This window comes from Lampetra planeri, chromosome 3, assembly GCF_965212315.1.
Source record: "Lampetra planeri chromosome 3, kcLamPlan1.2.h2, whole genome shotgun sequence".
NCBI lineage: Eukaryota > Metazoa > Chordata > Hyperoartia > Petromyzontiformes > Petromyzontidae > Lampetra > Lampetra planeri.
In genome coordinates, this window is record NC_136109.1 from 29,019,836 (window position 1) to 29,038,481 (window position 18,646).

General features: G+C 57.6%; 1 protein-coding gene across 1 annotated transcript in view; it reads left to right on the plus strand.

Moving 5' to 3' along the window:
* LOC144717223 (SH2 domain-containing adapter protein B-like) overlaps nt 1-18,646 on the plus strand; it is a 90,586-nt gene that overhangs the window by 53,866 nt on the left and 18,074 nt on the right. The window contains exons 5-6 of the mRNA XM_078592607.1: nt 14,320-14,551; nt 15,158-15,277. Of these exons, the coding sequence (XP_078448733.1) occupies nt 14,320-14,551; nt 15,158-15,277 (352 nt within the window). The remainder of the gene's footprint in view (nt 1-14,319; nt 14,552-15,157; nt 15,278-18,646) is intronic.

Genomic DNA, 18,646 nt, shown 5'->3' on the forward strand with positions numbered 1-18,646 from the left:
TGCTGGCTTTCCACAAAACGTCGCTCCGGCTTTATTGTCGACTGACCTAGCGACACGGCCGAATGCCTCGACCGCGAATCGAACCCCGTGCCCTCTCCGGCCGCGACTCAGTGGCGGCTGCGAGCACAGCACCCCACGTCGAGTCGGCCGCACACGTTCGCCTGCCCCCCCCCCCTTCTCTCGGCGGCGCTGCCACGGAGCGAGCGAGTGAGCGAGCGATCGTCCCGGGGCCCCCGTTTGTCACGAGGACGGTGGCGCGCGCCGCCGCCGCCCCCCTGAATCCGTAAACACGTCGCACTTAAGTTTCCGGCGGACCCGACACCGCTGGGTACAAATTTATTCCGCGAAACGCCTCGGTTCGCAAGTGACAATCTTGAGCGGTTGTTTTGGGTAGGAAATTGCGCAGCTGTGAAACGCGTGGCTGTGCCTGGGCCGCGTTGTTAATGCTCCGAAAAGTGGAAATTGGCTGCCGCTGAGCGTCATTTGGGGGTCACAGTTACAAGCAGCTGCGCCCTCACTGGCATTTTCCACGCTGTTGTTTTACTGAGTGTAATGCTGCGACTTGTGTGTACGGTGTGTGTGGTATGGGTGTGCGGTGTGTGTGCGGTGTATGTGCGGTGTGTGTGGTATGGTGTGTGTGGTATGATGTGTGCGGTGTGTGTGGGTGGTATGGTGTGTGTGCTGTGTGTGTGGTCTGTGTGTGCGGTGTGTGTGGTATAGTGTGTGTGGTATGATGTGTGCGGTGTGTGTGCGGTGTGTGTGGTATGGTGTGTGTGCGGTGTGTGTGGTGTGTGTGTGTGTGTGGTGTGTGTGTGCGGTGTGTGTGCGGTGTGTGTGGTATGGTGTGTGCGGTGTGTGTGCGGTGTATGTGCGGTGTGTGTGGTATGGTGTGTGTGGTATGATGTGTGCGGTGTGTGTGTGGTGTGTGTGTGGTGTGTGTGTGGTGTGGTGTGTGTGTGCGGTGTGTGTGCGGTGTGTATAGTATTATGTGTGCGGTGTGTGTGCGGTGTGTGTGGTATGATGTGTGTAGTGAGTGTGCGGTGTGTGTGGTGTGCGTTCGGTGTGTGCGGTGTGTGTGCGATGTGTGTGTGGTGTGTGTGCGGTGTGTGTGTGGTGTGTGTGCAGTGTGTGTGTGTGGTGTGTGTGTGGTGTGTGTGGTATGATGTGTGCGGTGCGTGTGGTGTGTGTGGTGTGCGTGCGGTGTGGTGTGTGTGGTGTGTGTGCAGTGTGTGTGGTGTGTGAGGTGTGTGTGCGGTGTGTGTGTTACTCGCTATCGGCACTTGCCCCAAAATCTGTTAAGACTATAAGGGGGGTCTTTGTCTTTGTGTATTCCGGTAATTCACACATTTTCTCCACACCCAGTGGCCTGAATTTCTTATCTGGTCACGGCTAAAATCAGTCACAAATAACATCGGAACAGGTTCTGACCCCTGTCTAGGTTGATTCGGCCTTAAGTGAGCACCTGGAGTGGTGTATAAATATCAGTGTGCGAAGATAAATTGGGGAGTTGTGTCTTCGTCCGCGCTTGTGGATGGGGGCAGCTGGATGCGTGCGCCTGTCTGTGTAGGTGATGCATGTTGCATGCCTTGGTGCACATCTGTGGGCACGTGCTCTGCATGCGTGCGAGAGCGAGCCTGAGTGCCTGCGCGCGCGTGCAGGGGTGTATGGGGGAGCGGTGGAGCAGTGGTTGGTGCAATGTGCTGCAAACCCGGCGAGCCAAGTTCGATTCCCGCTCAAGACCAACATTGCTGACGAATATCCGAATCGCCCGTGGGCTTCTCCTAGATCGACTCAGCCTTAAACGAGTACCTAGCGCGGTGTAAATCTCAGCATTGGTGGCCGGGCGTGCTGCTGCCCACCCACCCCCCCGTGCGCCATGCCGGCCTTAGCAGGTGCTAGCTAACAGCACTTGCTCCAACTATTTGTGAAGGCTATACGGGCGATCTTTGTCTTTGTGTGCGCATGCACACGCTGGGTCACGTGACGGCTGCCCCCAAATCGGGCTCGCTCTGCAGCCCTTCCGCTGTTTTTCTGGCCGCGATTGCGATTTTAAATCCGGCTCTGAGCCACCGCGGACACAGAATCAGACGGAGCGACTCTGCCGTGCGCGCGACTCGGAGAGCGTTGCTCTCCGGATGGGAGTCGGAGCCCGATGCGGTGTTTGCGTGGGAGCGGTGCATGTCACACATTCATAATTCACACGCCTGGCGGAATCAATTCGCCGTTGCGCGCGTCGGGTTACGTTTTCATTCCAGGTCTCACCGTAATGGAACCGACCATAATCTGGCAGGATCTCGTTTTACTTCACCCGTGCCGCCGAGTTAGTAATTGAACGAACAAATTATGTTAATTCCCTTCTGCGACCCCTTCCCCCTCCTCGAGCAAATAGTGGGCAGCCATGGGGAGCAAGGTTTTTGAGAAATGAACACGCTGGTGGTGACAGCGGCGCGGCGTGATTGGCAGAGGCCCCGCTCACGTGCAAGGAATGAGATGAGGCCACCTCTCCGACTTCCGCCCTTCTCCGTGGCCCAGCGGTTCATGGACCCCAGTGCATTCTAGATTTGAAGCTTTCGTGACTGCAAGGAATCATCTTCTTAGGTTTTTTCGGTAAAGTTACCGATAAAACCTAAGAAGATGACCCCAGTGCAGTTGAACCGCCTGCACATTCGATAGCGACACCTCTGGGCGGTGGTAGCAACCCTGTGGGACATGGCTTCAACAAGGCCCCGACGTGGAGACCCTGTCTGAGCAAAGGCTGCTGTGGGTCATTGCTCATTGTACTTTGTATATCTCTTTCATTATCGACATCATCTTCATCACAGTCATCATCGTCATCATCAGCTGCTAGTAGGGAGGGATGCCTCCACACACTGCTGCCACCTCTCGCGATCCTGCGATGTCAGAGCCACAATCCTTCTCACTCGGACTGATCTCATTGCTCCGCCGCTGCCCTGGCCGTCCTCTCGGTCAGGGACGGACATGCGGAGACTTTTGTTTCACACTCCACGGGGTTAAGTCGCTTCACCCGTTGCTCACTTTCATCCGTGCCCGATTGTGAGTTTTTCTTGTTCCTTTGCCAAAATATTTGTAACAACAACTCTGCAGTCTCCCGTATTTGCATCTCAGATCTCCCTTTTCTAAACGTGTGTCTCGATACGATTTTGCCCTTGCGTGGCTTTGTAAACAAAGTCCATCGGCTGATCGGTCACTCAACCCGCCGGCCATCCGATCGACGGTCGATCGACTGACCGTTACATCCACGCCACGGCCTCTCCGCGTCGATCTCCCTCGCACGCCGCTGCCACCGCCCGGGGCAAAATCGTGGAGTCGCTGTCAACGTCGGTGAGCGAGTGGTGGTAGAGGCAGCGGTAACGGTTGGGGGAGGGCGCGGGTGCGGGAATGCTTTGACGTTCGCCCCCGGAGCGCCCCGGGCGGTGCTGTCGGCTCGCCCCGGCACCGTCGCCTCCGCTCGGCGTCGCTCGTTCCTGTGTCTGGCGCCGTGGCTTGCGACGGTGCCCGCCGCTCGTAGTCGGGCACGCTCGTGATTTACGGATTATGATGCGGGTTATGGGAGTTGGTGCCACACTGTTTATTCTCGCTTCCCGTGTGTGCTGTATACACTGCATTGTCACATGTCATCTGCAATCACCCGCTTTCCGAGTAATTATCTTAAATTATGGTGCTGCGGGATGCCCAGCATGAGTGGTGCTGTCTGGATAACAAGCGGCGACGATGGTGATGTGACACCTAACCCACTGGAATGACCCGGTAGCAGCAAAGCAAGTAGGTTTAGGCCCTATCTATAAGGATTTTGACCAATAATTCCCGCGTGTAAAGTTCTCAACGAGAAAGTGGTTGATCGCGTCCAGTAGGACCCTCCTGGGAATGTCCCCTTGAGACTCATTGGTCTGGTCCCTGGGTGGACCAAGGACCCTGGTTACTATTCACGGCACACACACACAAACACGTGTCCAGCACGGACACGCTCGCCGTGCTCCCCCTTCATACTCCCCCTCTCTCGCACACCGAGGGATGGAGTATTCCAGTGTTCCCACCTGCTGTGGGTCTTTAACTCTGGGCTGGTTCCATTTTCATTGGAAGGCGAGTGGGGCGGGAATTGTGATCTAGGAAATATGAAAACAAATAAACACATTTACGAAGGCGCCTATTTAATTGCTCGTATCTCGAGGCTGCGACATCTCCACGCCCTGCGCCCTGTCCCCGCCGGGACGCGGGCTTCGTGTGATATCTCTGGCAACGTGAAAAAGGAGCGTCCCGGTCTTGAACAAAAAGGAACCCCCCCCCCCTTCACCCGTGTTCTGATCCGCCACCCCCACGGGGACCCCGAGAGCGCCGCGAGCCACGTGGGGTCATCGCGATGAGGAAGCCGTCTCGCCAGCCCCGGTGCGGCCAGCCCCGGTGGGGATAGAGTGGGGCTAATCCGCGACGCCGATGAGCGAACCTGGGTGGGACGAGCGGGCGGTGCGTGCCCAGATCTGGGTTTTGCGTCGACGCGGTGATGGTGAGAGATGGAGCGACCGCCTCCACAAGCCAGCCAAACCCCCCTCTCTCTCTCATCTCGTGCCTTTTACCAGCAGCGCATTGCATCACTGTGTGTTTGTGTGTAGGAGCGGCCGGGGGGGGGGAGTAGAGGTGCGGGGGTGGGGGTATTTTTGAGCTCTAATTTATTGTTTTTCCACGGTAACCATTGGCACGGTGATGTGTGCAGCAGCGTGGTAATGGATCTGCAGCCGCTCGGCTCGGCCCGCTGGGACAGGGCAAGCAAGGCAGGGAGAGAGAGAGAGAGAGGAGTTGGCGGGAGGCGACTGGGGATGAGGAGGGGGACTGGAGCGGACGGCTCCCGTGACAGAAACAGAAATGAGAAACTCGGGCGGGAGAATAAAACGCGGGAATAGATCCCGGCTCCCGCGAGTCACCGCCGTCGCGTTCCGTCTCCGCGGCGGCCGCGACGTCCCGGATTATTGTGCGAGCCGGTGCCACTGTGACCCGAGCCGCGCTCGCTCGCTCGCTCTCCTTTGTGTTGTGCTCGAGATGTAATCACAGGCGCCTGCGTGTTCAGTAATCACTCTTAACGAGCCGACGCGCGCGCCCCCCCCCCCGACCACTTCCACCACCTCCCCCGACCGAGTCCCAACGCCAGCCGTGGGCTGTGGTGGTGAGCGGCGCCTAAAGGAAATAGAGGTCACACCGAGATCTGAGGCTTGCCGTTTTTAGTTTAAATAGATTTTGTCTAGCCACGTGAGAACCCCAAGAGGCCTGGTTGAGTCTCATTAGCAAGGGTGCGATACCTGGGGCATTGCCTGCCAGTTGGAGGGGGACATTAATAGTTGCTCTGCGTGTACAATCCCAATTGAGTAATTTGCGGTTAATTTTCGAATTTGACTCATCTGGACCCTAACACCGACACACTATCGCCTACGCTTGCGAATGAGGTCACTAATATGTCCTCCGTAAAGCAGACGGCGCATAATATTATTGTGGTTTATACACCCACCGCAGCATTAACCAGGGCGGCTACTGGAATCGAACTGTGACCTCTGCAACAACAAGCGGCGAACACTCTACTGCCGCCCGGCCATGGTCCCTGTTATCCAGAATTTAGACATTGGGTCCCGTGTTCTGACACACTGCCTCTTGGGTTCAAGACTCCAGGCTCGGGATTTCGAAGAGGTGTGCTGGCGACGATGGCATCGACCATGCTGGCATCCTGAGACACTGGGTCATGGGATCAAACATGACAACCCTGGGTTTAGTCTTGGATCTAGCCACGGAGTATATATACACTTGTTCCTATGTTCAGCCTGGTTGTAAACTTGGGAGTCGTGGTCTTATCCCCGCATGTCCTCCTCAACTGTCTCCATCACCGCTCCCACGTTTAACCCAAGCACCGCTCAATATGCGAGGCATCGCGATCCTCGCTCTCTGCTGCTGCTGCTGCTGCGGGGCTTTGAGGGGCAATGCCAGCGAAGCAGCAGCAGCTGCTTGCTGCTGCTGCTGCGGGGCTTTGAGGGGCAATGCCAGCGAAGCAGCAGCAGCTGCTTGCTGCTGCTGCTGCGTTGGAGTCATCGCCACACAGCTGCCCCTGCTCCCAGGGAGCGGCGCGTGCTGCTGCTGCTCATTTGGTGCCGCTGGTGGTTGGGGGAGGTGGGATATTTGGGGTGATGGTCGGGGAGGGTGGGGGGGATAGAGGGGAAGGAGGAGGTTGCATTTGAGTGGGAAAATATCTGCAGTACAATGTTGTGAAAGGCTGTGTGTGTGTGTGCACCAAGGAGGCAGTACAGTGCACGGCACGGGAATGTGGAGCGAGGGAGAGAGCCTGAGAGGGAGAGAGCGGGGAGAGCATGAGACAAAGAGATGGTAGAGTGGGAGCGCATGAGAGGGGCGAGTGTGTGATGGAGAGGGAAGAGACTACAGCCCCACGTCTTAAGATCATATACAAAGTCAAATGGGCTGCGTTGACAGTGATGCACAAACACAAATAACAAACACTCATCCGCTCCATCCCTGACACTGACTTACGACAAGAGATTGTATGTTACATGCGTAGCAGGGCCTGGCCAATGGCTTTCCTCAGGCAGGGAGGGGGTCACAGCCGAGACGGCGATCGCCGCCGCGGAGACACGGAGGGACGACGCAGGAGCGCCACGGGGGTGGTGGAGACGTTGGGAAGCTTTGATCAAGGAGTGGATAGCACATGGCAGGTGATGATGGTGATGAAATCGGGTCGTGTAAAACCGTTTTATTTACATCAACGGGTTGCTCTCGACACGGATAGGCCTGAGTCTCCCTCGAAACTGAGACTGGAGATCTCCATGCGGTGTCGGTGGCCTCCCGCGTGCTCCGTGCTTGCGAGCCTCCGCGAGGGCCCGGGTTCGCGTGTCGTTTGGCGAATGTTCACTCCCGTCTTGGTTTTTTGGCAAACAAATGCCTTCTCCCGGTTTTTTTCCCGTCGCCACATCGACAATCGATTTTTTTTGGGTTTGCGTGAACGGGTTTGGTAATTTCGCCGAGCCAGGTAACTCTTTGCGAATGAGACTCCGTCCTTCGTCCCTTCGATTCTCGCCTCTTGCTTCAACAACATCGCCTTGAACAATGGGCCTCTCAATCGCCGGGAAGCAGCGACGGATCCAAGGGCGACGGTTGGGGTTGGGGGATGTGGAAGATCGCCCCCCCCCCCCCCCTTGAATCGGTGACAATTTGTATTGTATTGATATTCATTAGAGCACATACATTGAATGTTGTTTTGTTAATGCTGGGTGGTGGTGGTGGCGGCTCTGGGCAACTGTGATCCAGCACCGTGGAGGCACGAGGGGTGTGAAAGTCCCTTCCCGTGGGCGTCGAGGAAGTGCCATTCCCTGGCTCACAAGGAGAAGGCAGTACAACAAGTGGACTAATAGCCATCTGTTCCCATCTGTATGAGTATAGAGCGTTGTACCCTTGCCCACGTGGATTTTCTTTGGGTGCTTCGGTTTGCTCCCACATGTATGAGAATAAATAGTCGTCATTATTTGGCTGAAAACGTCTTAACATAAAAACCTACGGTGCGCCCTGCTGAAAAAGGAGTTGTAGGTTTAACGTTGAATCGTTTATAGTTTTATATTTGTTTCGTTTACACGGGGGCGGCGATACCGGCGAGAGAGTAAAGCTGCGCCCACCAATTGTCCCCGGCACTCGGCAACGCGCCCCGGCTCGCTTGCACTTGGCCACGACGCAGAGCGGGAGGGCGACCACCGCCGGGGCGAGCGCTCGCTGCTCACCGGTCACCGGTCACCGCTCACCGTGGCGGCGGCGGCGCGGTGGGAAGGCAACTCGAGCCGCGTTGCCAAGGTGAAGCGAGGAGAGGAGGAGGAGGAGGCCGCGCGAGATCAGGGGAAGAGATAGCGGCGCGTGTAGAGGTGGCGATAACGTTTGCTGTAATCCAAGCGTGGAGGAGAATCGGGAAGACTCGGCCAAATTGGTGCTAATTCTCCCAAGGCTGCCCGGAACGATTTTTTATATTTTTGCTGACCGGGACCGAGATTACGACGTCACCGCCGCCGCCGTTCACGCGGACCCCTGGTCTCCTTGCGCCCCCTCCCCACAACCCCCACCACCCCCCAGGGGCCCTTGCCGTATGGAAGAGGCCGTTTCTGCGGCGCGGCCAGAACAACTACGCGATTGTGCGAGCGCGCGCGGTGCTCGTTTACAGGACCCCGGAGTGCGCCTCCTGAGGTCACGACCTCTCCCGGATCCTCAATCGCACCTCCTAGCTCTAGAGGTCATGGGTTCAGCGGGCGGCGTAGCGATTGAGTGTGTGCAACAGGGAACCACCAGCCGGAGGGGCTGAGGTGTCGGGCTGCGAGGAGGTGGGGAATTGGACAGCGGGAGCCCCCCCCCCCCAATTCATTCCTTACACCAGGACCCACAACGACCACACTGCCACGCCACTCTGTTGGGTTCGTGCGCCAGTGTGGCTGGAATTGGTTTGTGAGCTTTTATTGTATTAATGTGAAAAGCCATCGCGATGACCCTGTAGACCCGGCGAGCGCAGGTCGATCCATGTATTTTTTATTTGGCTTAAAACGAAAGTTTTCTCACCACAATTCTCAAAGTGATATTTTATCCCACGCAGCCTTTCACGATCTAGGAAAAAAACAAAAAACCCCTCTGCCCTGTCAAGGCTGGCGCGCGTGGCGGCGCTTTATGGAGACTCGATCCCGTGAGCGCGATGGCCTCTTTGTTTCTGAGCGCGGCGGCGCCATAAGCGTTTACGACGGGGCCGTTAACGGCCGCCTCCCGGGGGAACTGGACACGGGCGATGGGGGGAGGAGGAGGAGGAGGAGGGCGGTTAAAGTGTCGGCGTCTGGCCCAGCCGGTCACCTGCCCCATCCTGTGTCAGTTTTCATTGAGTCTCAGATGTGCGAGTGATCCGTTTGTTATTGGAGCCGTGCGAGAGCTCGTCGTGACGGCGAGGGAACGGGAATCAGGGGCACGTCGTGGAACTTTGCTTTTGTGTTTTTCCACCAAATATTGGCACGAGTCACGGTGATGCCGTTGCGTTCATTAGATCCGGAGTTTCTCGTAACAGAGATCAAAGCCGAGACGTCATCAGGGCCAAGGATATTGCTGCTGCTTCCTTATGCCAGATCCCACAACAATCCCATCACCACTATGTATGTATGTATGTTGAACCTCTTTTGCACCGTACAAAGCCAACCGCGCTAATCGGAGGTTCGTGGGAAGGAGATCAGAGGTGCGGGGGAACAATGCGTCGATTGAAACCGATTCTTATGCTCAAGAAACACGCATGCGATTGTGTGCGTATTAATTGTTTGTGTACAATTTATGCGATGCATGGGCAATTTAATAACATGGTAATGTGACTAATCGAGTGTACAAAAAAAATTAAATCAACAAGAAACAATACAAACGAGATGGCCAATCAGTTGATCCAATTCAATGAATTCCAGAAATAAATCGCGACCGTGAGTTGCCAGAATCCGTCGCGTCGCTCGCCCGAGACGTTGGCGAATCACGTGGCCCGTCTCCTCCACGTGGCTTCGCTTCCCCCACTTGCTCTCTGACCTCCGGTCGGCACTCTGACCTCGCGGCGCGGTCGTGATGTTATTGAGACGCAGGACGACGCGGCCTCCGGCGCCGCGTTCGCCAACCCCCGCCCCCCACCACCATCGCTTGGGCACCTGGGGGGGGGGGGGGATGAAGGTCCGTGGGCCCCGCATCCTCGCACGCCGCTCGCCCCGCCGCGCGAGGCATGCCATGTGCGCCGTGCATGCGTTACGCTCCGTCTGACCTCACCGCTGCATGGCGCCCTCATTTCTCGCTTCCGTTCCGAAATCCCCGTCGTTTGGCCGAGACGCGGCGCAGCTTGCCCCCCAACCCCCCCACCACCCGCCTCGCTTGCCCACGCGGCCAGCCCGTGGCTGCTCCTCACGCCTCCCCGCCGGCATCCCGGGCAGAATGGCTAATTCTCATCGTCGCCTCTCCTCTCTCCTCCTGCCCTCTCCCTCGTGTGTGCCGGTTAAATCCCCCCTCCTCCTCCCCCCACCACCCCTGTGACCTCACCATCAAGTTGATGTCACAGCTCCCCGGGAGCTCCCCTGGCCTCCTCCAGTGGGACAGATAGATGACGACCTCTTTACAAAGCAAGGTGACCCCCTCCGCTCCTCGTGCCTTTCTCCGCCCTTCGCTTCTCAACATTGCCCCCCTTCCTTGCCCCCTTTCGACCTCCCCCTCCTCGTCATCCCCACTCCGCTCTGCTTCTTCATCAGTCACCGCCTCCTCCCGGTCAACCTCGCAAGCCCTCGCACCGCACGCCGCCACTCCCGCCCCCTCCACGTTCGTCCGCCGGCTCCATCTTCACAGAATGCTTTGCAAGTGTCGGCATCGAACGGTGGCCATTGCTCATCGTCAGCATCGGCCGTGATCGATCCGCAGCTGGATGAAGGCCTCCCCCAAGCCGCCATCAGTTCTCCCAATCCTGCGGTGTAATGATCCACTGAGCACCAGATTATTTCATCGCTTCGTCTCCGCGGCAGCCCGGTATTAACGTTTCGTATGAGTATTGTAGTCACCAGTGGCCGTCCCATGGATTTATCCGAATCGACCGTGGCAATGTGGAATTCCCAGCAGTGGTCCAGGACCCCTAGTGGCAAATGAGCACCACCTGATGATCACTTAAAGCCACTGTGATTCTGATGTCCACCGGGCACGTCGCAGGAGCGACGGCGGTAGAAATTTCACATTCCCATGGTGGGGAGAGGGGGGGGTCTCTCCACGGGAGAGCCACTGTTGACGCACGCGGCGTGAGGGCGAGATCGGGGTAACACGGCCGTTGTGCACGCACGGCCGTGGAGAATCCGTTCGGACACTTCTTACAACTTGGCGAGAGGGCGCGGCCCGTTTGGCCGCTCCGATGACCGCCGCGAGGTAGCGGGACGGTCGACACCGGCGGTCCCCGGAGCCGAGAGGCGGCGTGCGCTGGTGCGGATGGAGCGATCCCCCTCCCCCCCCCCGCCCACCGGTGCCGCCCCCCGCACCACCGCCCCGAGTTGTGCCGCGCGATTCGCTCCTCCCGCCGACGACGCAATGGCGGCGCCGGCGGCCGCCGCCGGGTGAACGCCCGGCGCGTTCGTTTGAATTTCTTAAGCGCCGGCCAATTTTGTTCCGGCGGAAATTGGATGCGGTGAGGTTTGTTGTTGCGGTAATTCGCTGCAATCTTCGCGCTCTCCATTCACGGGTGCAGCAACTCCCCCCCCCCCCCCGCTGCCACCCCCCTTCCACCTCCGAGCCCCCCTCCGTGCCGGAGTATATTGCGCCCACGCAGCAGGTGCAGTCGCGCGGCGACAGGTTGCGTGGGTAATGAGCGGCGCTGCTCGTCGCACCGCCACGGGGTGGGGGTGGCGGCGAGGTGCGCCGAGTCCCCCCGCCCCAACCGGCGTGGCCAGCGCCCATCGCCGGGCAGCAGTCGCCTCTCGATTTGTCTGCCGAGTCGTTCCCTCTCGGCGGAGTCTGAGCTCCCCCCGCCCCCCACTCTGCATCAACGAGCCCCCCACTCTGTGCGCGGAGGCTCCGGTAGTCGGTGTTGGCGCTGTTTGTGCGAGCGACGTAGGCCTGTATCTCTCGTGACGCATGCGCATTCACGCTCCATTGAGCGTCCTCGCGCACCATCAATGTTGCATGACCAACGTTTAACCATTTTGATCATTTGTAGTCCTGCGCCATGAAGGAATTCCACCGCTTCTCATCCGTGCCGGCGGCGTGCACGCTGCCCTTGAGCCTCTGTCGTGTGGCACGTGGGTGGAGGGGGGTGGCTCAGCGGCTGGCGCGCTCGCTGAGCCAAGAGATCCGATCCGTTACACCCCCACCCCCAACCTCCCTTTACCCGCCCCTCCCTTGTTTGACCATACTTCACCACACCGGTCAAACAACTGCCACGACCAACATGGCACGGCAAGGGTCCTCATCTAGCAGTGCATTGGCACCTCTGTTGCGCAAGAGAGACGTGGTATCTTGGGTTGGGGTAGTGGCGATGGGGGTTTAGGGGGTGGGGGCATGAAGGTTTGGGCAGCTCTCCAACACGCAGCAACATCTCCCCCCCTCCTCCTCTCCCCACACCGCACGAGCAGAGATTTATTGCCGCATTTTACATCTTGGCGTCGGCTGATGCGGGAGATTATAAGTGGGCATCCGGATGGATCTGGCATCATTCCGGGCAAGCGGCCGGCTGAGTGGCTGGGCCTTTGTCAGAGAGATGCATCGCAGGTCGAGGCAGCGCGGGCGCTCTGCCGGGGCAGGGGGGGCTGTGGGGGTCGCGAGTCTTCATGTCTGTGTCGGACGCCTCTTGGAACAGCTTAACTGCAGCGGGCTGTTCACTTGCCAACTGCTCCCCTGCTGCTGCTGCTTCTGCTGCTGCTGCTTTGTGCGTTTTATGGCTGCTTCTGGTAAAGGGTCCACGAAGCGTTAAAAATTAGGGGATAAAACCGCCGCTTGTTCAGCCGAACGTTTACTACGCGAGTGGAGCGATCGCGCACGTCGCTGCCTGCCTCACTCGCTCGCTCTCAGTCTCGCTCACTCTCTCACTCACTTTCTCGCTCACTCTCTCACTCACTCTCTCAATCACTCTCTCACTCACTCTCTCACTCACTCTCTCACTCACTCTCTCACTCTCTCACTCACTCTCTCACTCACTCTCTCACTCACTCTCTCACTCACTTTCTCGCTCACTCTCTCACTCACTCTCTCACTCTCTCACTCACTCTCTCACTCACTCTCTCACTCACTCTCTCACTCACTCTCTCTCAGTCTCGCTCACTCTCTCACTCACTCTCTCACTCACTCTCTCTCAGTCTCGCTCACTCTCTCGCTCACTCTCTCACTCACTCTCTCACTCACTCTGTAGCTCTCTCACTCACTCTCTTGCTCACTCGCTCTCTCACTCTCTCACTCGCTCTCTCACTTGCTGTCTCGCTAACTCTCTCGCTCACACTCTCTCTCACTCTCTCGCTCACACCCTCGTTCACTCTCTCGCTCAGTCGCAGTCTCGCTCACACTCTAGCTCACTCGCTATCTCTCTCGCTCACTCTCACTCTCTCACTCACTCTCTCACTCACTCTGTAGCTCTCTCACTCTCTCGTTCACTCTCTCACTCTCTCGCTCTCTCGCTCACTCTCACTCTCTCACTCACTCTCTCACTCACTCTGTAGCTCTCTCATTCTCTCACTCACTCTCTCACTCTCTCGCAGTCTCGCTCATTCTCTCACTCACTCTCTCACTCTCTCGCTCATTCTCTCACTCACTCTCGTTCGCCCTCTCACGGTCTCTCGCTCTTTCGCTCGCTCACTCTCGCTCCCTCTCTCGCCATCCATCCCATGTGGCGCTCCGTCATGATGAAGCAGGATTTTTCTCTGAATTGCTCCGACCTCGCGTCGATCCACATTCATCTCGGCGGTTCATCATTAAAACGAAACGAGCACCAACTCTTAACAAAATTATACCCTGCCCTCACAAATTATTACCCACATCCCTACGGAGCAGCACGTAATGCCTCTATTTTCACAATTGAATTCTACTCCACTGACGGAATTGCTGCAACGCAATCTTCGGGCCCTGTAACATTTGTGCGTGGCTCTTAACCATGTTTCCCTAAGCTATCCACATGGCATGGCGAGGTCCTCATCCAGCAGTGAATTGACAAAGGGCTGTATAAAATACACTAATGAGAGGTATTTTTTAAAGAGGTCACACGCCACCGATGAATCCCAAATAGGTTGAAGCCAGATCGGGTTTGGCGTTGCTTGTCACCCTGGTCACCCATGACCTCATCAGATCTCGGAAGCTAAGCGGGTTTGACCCTGGTTAGTATTTGGATGTGTGAGGAGTTGCTGTATCAATCACAGCACAGCAGTGGATTGTTGCATCTTTCTGTGCAGGCCTTTGTGTGCATCGTTTTCTGCGTGTTCTCCAGTTTCCTCCCAAGCAAAGCCACCCGCTCTTTCATGGAATTGGCCAAACATCTCAATATGGTGTTTGTGTCGTTGTCAGCAGCAGCAGCAGCCGGTAACTTTCCCGTGCCGGGAAGAGGCCTCCGTCCCATCCCTTCGTTGGCCTTTGTCCAGCAGTGGCCTCAACAACATATCAAGGGCAATATTATTTAAGGACTTCATTATTGTTTTATTATTTATCATCACTATTATTATTATTGAACATGCGTGAGCCACCCACGTGGAGGTGTGCGAGAGATTGCGGACCCTCCTTGGTTCACTTTGACCGCTAACCGCCCCACCGCCGCCGCTCCTGCAGTCCAGTTTGACGGCGTGGACAAGACGCGGTCGCCACCGGCCACCGGCGCGGACCGCGGGCGGCCGTCCCAGGGCCCCGAGGAGCGGCCGCGCAACCCCAGCGGCGGGAGGAAGGCCTCGCGACGACACAGCCCCCCCGAGCACGGCTCCTCGTCCTCCTCGTCCTCCTCCTCGTCCTCCTCGTCCTCCTCCGGCGAGAGGGTGGACCCCACCGTGCCACTCGAGCGACAAGCGTGAGTCGCGCCGCCGCCAGAAATCGCCGCGGCCGAGCGCGCCCCGAGGCCCGCGGTGTCGAGCGGCCGGCAGCAAACACGAAGGGTTTTGGGTTCTCCTGTTTTAAATGTACGTGGCGCTTGTAGCAGTCGCGAGGCACTGAGACAACAACAAAACCTAGGTTAGGGAAGAAGGGTTGGGGCAGCCAGGCCAGGGATTTCAATGTTCATTTCTAATGATATTAACACGTATCCCTCTTCTACTCAGTGCGGTTGGTTTTCTATTCCAGGTCTCGCTTGCAAGAGAGAGACACTTACAGGCTGAATGGCCTCTCACGGTGTCGTGTACGAACCTTCTGTCCACACTCTGCTCTGCACGCCGCGCGGATTGCGGCGTTTATTTGACCGCACTTCACCGCGCTGGTCAGGGCGAGTTGGGGCGGGGGGGGGGGCAGAGGGCAGTGATGGGGGGGGGCTCTGTTGAGATCGGTCACATCCCGCGTTGAATTTGTCACGAAAAATATTTCAAACCGTCTTCAAAATCCCATGTCATACTTCCCCCCCACCCCTACCGTGTGTTCCATTTGGGCAACCCCCTTCGCTGGCGACCCCCCGCTGGCGACGCAGCTGGTACCACGGCGCGATCGGGCGGTCGGACGCCGAGGCCCTGCTGCGGCTGTGCCGGGAGTCGAGCTACCTGCTGCGGAACAGCGAGACGAGCAAGAACGACTTCTCCCTCTCCCTCAAGTGAGCCCCGCCGGCGGCAGTCGCAGTGACACACGGAGCAGTGACACACGTAGCAGTGACACACGTGGTAGTGACACACGGAGCAGTGACACACGGAGCAGTGACACACGTAGCAGTGACACACGTAGCAGTGACACACGTGGTAGTGACACACGTAGCAGTGACACACGTAGCAGTGACACACGTGGTAGTGACACACGGAGCAGTGACACACGTAGCAGTGACACACGTGGTAGTGACACACGGAGCAGTGACACACGGAGCAGTGACACACGTAGCAGTGACACACGTAGCAGTGACACGGAGCAGTGACACACGTAGCAGTGACACACGGAGCAGTGACACACGTGGTAGTGACACACGTAGCAGTGACACACGGAGCAGTGACACACGGAGCAGTGACACACGTAGAAGTGACACACGGAGCAGTGACACACGTGGTAGTGACACACGGAGCAGTGACACACGGAGCAGTGACACACGTAGAAGTGACACACGGAGCAGTGACACACGTAGCAGTGACACACGTGGTAGTGACACACGGAGCAGTGACACACGTAGCAGTGACACACGGAGCAGTGACACACGTGGCAGTGACACACGTGGTAGTGACACACGGAGCAGTGACACACGTAGCAGTGACACACGTAGCAGTGACACACGGAGCAGTGACACACGTAGCAGTGACACACGGAGCAGTGACACACGTGGCAGTGACACACGGAGCAGTGACACACGGAGCAGTGACACACGGAGCAGTGACACACGTAGCAGTGACACACGTGGCAGTGACACACGTAGCAGTGACACACGGAGCAGTAACACACGGAGCAGTGACACACGTGGCAGTGACACACGTAGCAGTGACACACGGAGCAGTGACACACGGAGCAGTGACACACGGAACAGTGACACACGGAGCAGTGACACGCGTAGCAGTGACACACGGAGCAGTGACACACGGAACAGTGACACACGGAGCAGTGACACGCGTAGCAGTGACACACGGAGCAGTGACACACGGAGCAGTGACACACGGAGCAGTGACACGCGTAGCAGTGACACACGGAGCAGTGACACACGGAGCAGTGACACACGTAGCAGTGACACGCGGAGCAGTGACACGCGGAGCAGTGACACGCGGAGCAGTGACACGCGGAACAGTGACACGCGTAGCAGTGACACGCGGAGCAGTGACACACGGAGCAGTGACACACGGAGCAGTGACACACGGAACAGTGACACACGGAGCAGTGACACGCGGAGCAGTGACATGCGTAGCAGTGACACACGGAGCAGTGACACACGGAACAGTGACACACGTGGTAGTGACACACGGAGCAGTGACACACGTAGCAGTGACACACGTAGCAGTGACACACGGAGCAGTGACACATGGTACAGTGACACACGGAGCAGTGACACACGTAGCAGTGACACACGGAGCAGTGACACACGGAGCAGTGACACATGGTACAGTGACACACGGAACAGTGACACACGTGGTAGTGACACACGTAGCAGTGACACACGCAGCAGTGACACACGGAACAGTGACACACGTAGCAGTGACACACGGAGCAGTGACACACGGAGCAGTGACAATGGTGGCAACTACCATTCATTCTGTGGGGATGGGGGGGTGTCTGGAAGCAGCCGAGGGGGGGGGTATCCACAACGTGCTTCTCATTCACACACACGCACAGTGACTCGATGAATCGTCACGACCGAGAAGAGTCGTGTCCCTCGAAAATAATGGCAACGCCGGACGTGGTGGCGGTGGTGGTGGTGGCGAGGGCGGCGATGAGGGTGTCTGGCTATGTGGAGGGGCGGGGGGGGGGCGGTTGTGGTGGTGGTGGTGGTAGTAGTGGTGGCGAGGGCGGCGATGAGGGTGTCTGGCTATGTGGAGGGGGAGGGGCGGTTGTGGTGGTGGTGGCTGGGGTTGCCTCGACTCAATCTAGTGACGGAGGCAGCGCGCCTCTGCCCGACATCTCCTCGCTGTAATTTCGCCCGCTAATTCCTTCCCCGAGCCGGCTGTGATTAAACTGTCACCATCGCTCTCGTCTGCTTGCGTAACGCGGCACGTGGGCGCCAACACTGCAGCAACGGCGCGTTGGCGCCCGATCTGTGGAGCGCTGGGGGAGCGGGGTGAGAGGGTGGGGGCGGAGAGACTCGAGCCGGAGCTCTCGGTGGGGGGGGGGGTCAAGGGTCGCGGCAGTGATAGGCGGCGCTACATCGATACCCGTCGTGCAATAACACCCCATGTGAAACGATACCCAATCTACAGAGATAGCCACAGTGGTGTTTGTGATACGTTGATACCCAATCCTTAAAGTGATATCTACCGCACAATGATACCCAGTGATAACTATTGTACAATGATATCCACGATATGTTTCCGACAATCACACTCACTGGGCAAGGAACCCCAACGTCACCCACGATTCCACGATAGCGCCCCCATCCAACATAAGCCCAGACACCTACGCTTATATCTACACACACAAGGAGGCCTTCGGCCTACTTGCTGTACTGCGTTGCCTTCTGTGCCAGGGCTGCCATGCAAGGTGGCGCTCTTTTTGGAATCTGCTGATGGTGACGCGGCCGCGAGTAATGCCGACTAGCCTTTATGTCCTGCCAGGCAAGCGCCTAAATCGGCAGCCCCGCTCTCCCCGCTGTTTGATTGCCAATTGGCGTCTCTGAGATTAGGCCGCAGATGCGGCAGGGAGGGTGGCACCGGCTGGCGCTGTGTACGCGCGTGTCTCAGTGGTGTGGGGTGTGCGTGTCTTACTGTGTGCGTCTCACTGTGTGCGTCTCCGTGGCCTTCGTAGGTGCTCGCTAACAGCAGTTGCCCCAACAGTCTGTTCAGGCTCTATGTGGGATCTTTGTCTCAGTGGTGTGGGTATGTGTGTGTGGCTGTGCTGTGTGCATGCGGGGAGTGGCAGGGCAACGGTTAGCGCGCTGCGCTACAAACCTTACGAACCGATTCCCGCTCACGGCCAACAGCAGTGACGATTATCGGCACGGGTGTTCACCAGGGCGTGGGTTATAATTCATTTTCACTTCGAATCGAGGCGGAGGCTCAGCGGAGCGGCATTCACTCGTTATTTCCTTTGGCAGCGGCGCCGTCGAGTGAAGGCCACCACCACCCACACACCGGCACCACAGCGGAGCGATGCGCATCATTAGCGTGCCGGGTGGATGGATAGGATGGGTGGATGGATGATTGGATAGGATGGATGGATGGTGGCTATTCTTGTAGACCTTCATTTTAAACACACACTCGCACAGAAGGCAGACCTGTGTGTGTGTGTTTCTCTTTGTATCTGTGTCTACGCCTGTGTCTGTGTTTGTGCATGTACCTCATTG